Genomic DNA, 5,000 nt, shown 5'->3' on the forward strand with positions numbered 1-5,000 from the left:
AAATAACACACGAATGAACAGATTGCAAGATAGAAAAAAACAGTGTTTAGAGACTGTTGTTAGCCTTTGCCTTCCATTATGATTTATTATAGGCTATCAGAGATATAATACATGTTTATTATATATAGTTTACATTAGTCGGCTATAGTCAACAATGAATGAAACATTCTGTTACATATTACTGCATAACATGAGGTCGACCTTGTGAATAGAAAACCTTTTCTATAGCCTCAGTGTGATGTCACAATATTGCATTAACGAAAAGTATGAACACTGTGATGTTTACTCAGGCATTCACACTATCTGCAGTTTCCCTCCTGCAGTCCTCTCTAGCCTTGGCAGCAGCAACACTGTTAGTTGCTGTATTGCTGTATTATGTATGCATTACAACAGTTTGTCCTGAGAGAAACATAAACGCTAGTCATCCATTTCTTTCCCACACCCACTTTTACAGTCTTGAAATTGTTGGCAGCATATGTTTACATAACCCCAATATATTTATAGTCTGCTTTATTGCTTTTATTGTTTTAGTATCTTATTTTTCAACTATTTTTATTGCGTCCTTTTATATTCTAGTTGCGTGCTTATATTCCGTTTAATTTGTGAGACCCGTTAGTCACGACTGACATTATTTGGTTATGATGCAGTTTGATTGATTACATATTGTAGAATTAAATTTTCTGTAACTGACAACTTACCTGACTATCTTAAGTGTGCGGGTTCAGTAAACTCCACCCTTCTGGCACACCAAATGGGTTAAAACAAACACCAAAGGAGGGTGAAACCGCATTTTACATGAGGAGTGTGCGTGTGTGTGTGTGTGTGTGTGTGTGTGTGTGTGTGAGACTGACCTCCAGGGTGACCTCCTGCTTGGCCATGGCTCTCTCCACGGTTTCGTACATCTGTGTGTTCTGGATGCCGAGGCCGCAGAAGATGGCGAACGCCTCCAGGAACTGCTCATCGTTCCTGTTGAAGGCCTTCACGCTGCCGCCCGACGCCTCGTCCATCTTGTTCACCAGCTGACACACACCTACACACACGAACACACACACACATACACATACACACAGATAACACCACTGAGACACAGTTTACATGCGTTACATTGCTGCTTGTTGGTTGGAAACTTTTCATAGGTGTCACACGTCCTGCAGTTGATGAAATAAACTTTTAGTCCAAGTTAAAGGAATACACCAAGTTTTTGGGAGATTGTCCCATTGGTCAACTTAGTCATTAAGTGATGAGAACACAGACACCAAAACCATCCAAGTGTCCCTGGTAGATCATTGGCTGCTCCATGCTAACATTTTAGCATACACTATGTTGAGTGATAGTAGACTCCATGCTAACACATTGGATAGTAAGTATTGGAAGTAAAAAATATGTAAAAAAAAAATAAAAAATTGCCAAGCTAAAAACAAGGCTGTTTTTCTTAGTTCCTGACATTTTGGAGATACAATATTTTAAAACGTACACTTTAAAAACGAATATAAGAAATATTATTTTTTCTCCACAACAATCAAAGTTACTTCTATTTGCCCTAACGTCTTCCTGAACAATTCTAGTGTAAAAAAAACAACAACAACATGGCACCGAGACACAAATATATACCTGAAAACAAGAAGAAACAGAGTACAGCATTTGTAATGTTTTGACTTAGAATGAGCCAAGAAAAAAATGAATTTGAATGAATCTGTCGGTAGTGAAGGTGAGAGGGGAAGAGCGTTATATTGTAAGTAATGGAGCTGTTTTGATGTGGCTCCTCACCGGGACTCACTCTTCAAGGCTAAGGGGACCTGCTTTGTTTGATCGCTGGAGGATGGGGGGTGCGGGGAGAGGGGGGGGGGTGCGGGGAGAGGGGGGGGGGTACATTGTCATTAGTCATCCTCACAGCCGGCTAACGGAGCAGCTATCGGCTAATTATGCTGAAGATAATCACCGGGAGTGATGGGGTGGAGGGACCATTCATAGGCGGATAATGGGAAGCGGTAATGCCATGCCATCTCCATGTGTGTGAGATGTAAGATTTCAGCCTGAAGCCCATGTTACATCGATGTCTGCCTGGAAAAAGTATTTGGGAAACCACAGGGTGAGTTCAAGTCAAGCAAGAGAGTTTTAGTGTCCCATGATGCTCTAAATGTTGTTTCAGAGGCTTTTCCACCCTGACAAGAAACAAATTCTGGGGGAAACACTGAATTTATTTATTTTTTTTGCAGAAACGTGGTCAAATTTTCAGTCCAAATTTATCTAAAAAGTATCGACGCTCAAAAACCCACATCGGTCTACCCCGCTTTTCCCTTGACAGACCTTACTGCAGCTAAGCCGCTGTCATGAACAGACGAAAAAGACTTGGTTTAGTACTTCAAAGAGCGTCCCAGCAAAGCCAAACAGACAGAGAGAGAGAGAGAGAAAGAGAGAGAGACCTTACCTATGACTTTGTCCTTCTTGCCATTCCGGATGGGAGTGCAGAGCAGACTCTTGATCTGGTTGCTGGGGTGGTCGGGGTTTTCACTCTGTCAGAGGAAAGGAGGAACCATTAGAAAGAAAGGAATAAAGAAAGAAAGAAAGAAAGACAGAAAGAAAGAAAGGAAGAAAGAAAGAAAAAGAATGAACAAAGGAAGACAGACATAAATAAGATAAGCAAAGAAACAAGGGAAATAAGAAAGATAGAAAGCCAGAGAAAAAGACAGAAAATGAAATAAAGAAAGAAAAAAGAAACAAACACAGCACAAAACAATTCTTATCCTCATATACTGAAAAGAAAAGATAAGGAAAGAACAAACCCATTCTTCTCTTCCTACATTTTAAAGAGAAGAAAAGAGTAAAAAAAAAAAAACGGAGAACAAACCCATTCTTGTCATCCCACATTTAAAAGAAAAAGGGAAAAAAAAATTCTTGCGCTCCTACATTTTAAAGAAAAAAAAAAAGAAATAAAAGAAAAACGAAGAACAATCCCATTCTTGTCGTCCTACATGTAAAAGAAAAGAAAAGAGAACGGAAGAAAAGAAAAGAGCCAACCCATTCTTGTCGTCCTATACTGACCGTCCAGGGGAAGCGTTGGTCCTTGGTGACGTCATCGATGTTGAGAGGCTGCATGGTGTTTTTAACATACTGGGCGTACATGTAGTTAATCTGGCTGACGTCACAGTCCCTGAGAACACACAACACACACACAACTACATTATACACCACACACACCTGCTCTGGGGGCCAGCTGCACAAAGATAGACCCTGGTCTTAGACTTAAATGTGACTTTAAGTCAAACTTGCTGTAGACATTATTATATTTACCTGTTCCTACTACTTCTTGGTTGTTGTAGATCTCTAATGGGTTGTTTCTGTCTCTAAAGGCTCGCTCTCTTCTTCAGACTCTTCCCAAAAACCAAAGATTTGGCATCTTGTATGAAACAGTTTCAGTATTTAGGCCGACTCGTTGCCATAACAACAAAGTTCTTAACTCAAGATTAGCCAGAGGGAAGGTGGCTAACTTTCCTACCTCAAAACAAGTCAGTTGTAATATTTAAGTAACAGACAGTCTTAATTAGACTAGTCCAACCTGAGAATCTAACACCAGTCTAAGGCTTAGACTAGTCTTAAACTAGCTTTATGCAACTGGCCTGGATCCAACACCAAACACACCTGGATTCAACACCAAACACAATTTAATTAGGGGATAATTTGACTTTTTTTGTTCAATAAATAATATGAGAATAGTGATTTTTAAGGGGGGAAAAAAGCATAATTTAATGCTTTTCAGAAAATCAGAAAATATAAGTGATATTCGTTGAAATACGATCGTAAAAGTAGAAAGCAAAAACAAATTCAGCAGCTGGAGGCCAATGGATGTTCTAATAAATCCTCTTTACTGGTACATAAAAACCAATGCGTTTCATCAGAAAGTCTTGACCTACAATTGTAGCGCCCCCTTTGGGCCAATGTGTGTAACAATGCAGTGCCACAATGCAGTGGTGAGATGCATCATTCCCCCCAAGTTCCTTCAAAATTAGATCAGCAGGGCCTGAGACAAACGAGCAAATGAACGGAGACCAATCCAAAGTCCCTCACAGGTGGTCTTGGATTGGAGGAGGGGGAAAAGGGTGTTTTCAAAGGGAAGGGTGGCATCAGGGTGTCACATCTTTTCAGTGAGGCCGAGAATTTCAAGGAGCGCCCATGCTAATTATACACAAGCTTCATCCAACTTTGGCAAATTAACTCCGCAGCTGAAAAACTAACTTCATATTTTTAAGATGAGATGAAAGTTTAATGATCCCTGTGGTGAAACTGGGTCATTGCAGCATGAAAAAGCATGAAAAATATGTTAATTATAGCATATATGAAGGGTGTGTGAAATAGCAGTAGGCCTAGAACACACTGAGACACATAAAAAAAACATGTATGATTTGAAAATATATCAAAAATATGGAATGTATGCAGTATGAAAATAAATGAAAATAATAATTTTTAAAAAATAGTAATAAATGCAATGTTATGGCTGGCTTATGGCTGGCTTTTCTCCAGTGGGAAATATCTGGTACACTGTATACTGTATTTGAAAGAGATAAACTCATTTATTCTGTATTTGAATGAGATAAACTCTTTGAAACTCATTGTATTTTTTATTTTGTCTCCATCTTTTCTCTCCATCTGTACTAAGCGCTCACCACTGTGGTGTTTCTACACTGCACTTCCCACAGATCACCTGTCAATCAAGCAGTGGGGGCGGAGCTTGGATTTTCTGTCGATGCAGTTTGAGTTTCTCTTTTCTTTGTCTGTTCAACCATGGCGGCTAACGCTGCTCAAGCTAACTACCCAGTTCTTCTTCTTCTGTTTATTCCAAACAAACCGGAAACGTAAAACGCATCACTTCCTGTCCGGCAGAGTATTTTTTTCCCGGAAAGAGCTGCCAGACACTGGCTGTTTAGAACAGACAATGTAAAAGCTTTCATTAACTGGATATATGCTGAATCACTATTGTGTTCATTCAATCAGAAATAGACAGT

At 39.6% G+C, this 5,000-nt stretch overlaps 1 protein-coding gene across 1 annotated transcript in view; it reads right to left on the minus strand.

Moving 5' to 3' along the window:
• Positions 1 to 3,151, minus strand: part of pde5ab (phosphodiesterase 5A, cGMP-specific, b) — a gene marked incomplete at its 5' end in the record, with an annotated part of 24,805 nt that extends 21,654 nt beyond the window's left edge. The window contains 3 exons of the mRNA XM_071527926.1: positions 852 to 1,030; positions 2,429 to 2,513; positions 3,043 to 3,151. Coding sequence (XP_071384027.1) covers positions 852 to 1,030; positions 2,429 to 2,513; positions 3,043 to 3,151 — 373 coding nt within the window. The remainder of the gene's footprint in view (positions 1 to 851; positions 1,031 to 2,428; positions 2,514 to 3,042) is intronic.
• Between the last annotated feature and the right edge of the window lie 1,849 nt (positions 3,152 to 5,000).

This window comes from Centroberyx affinis, unplaced genomic scaffold (assembly GCF_046629955.1).
Source record: "Centroberyx affinis isolate AG114_WGS23_722 - 3 ecotype Tasmania unplaced genomic scaffold, CSIRO-AGI_Caff_v1 ptg001589l_1, whole genome shotgun sequence".
NCBI lineage: Eukaryota > Metazoa > Chordata > Actinopteri > Beryciformes > Berycidae > Centroberyx > Centroberyx affinis.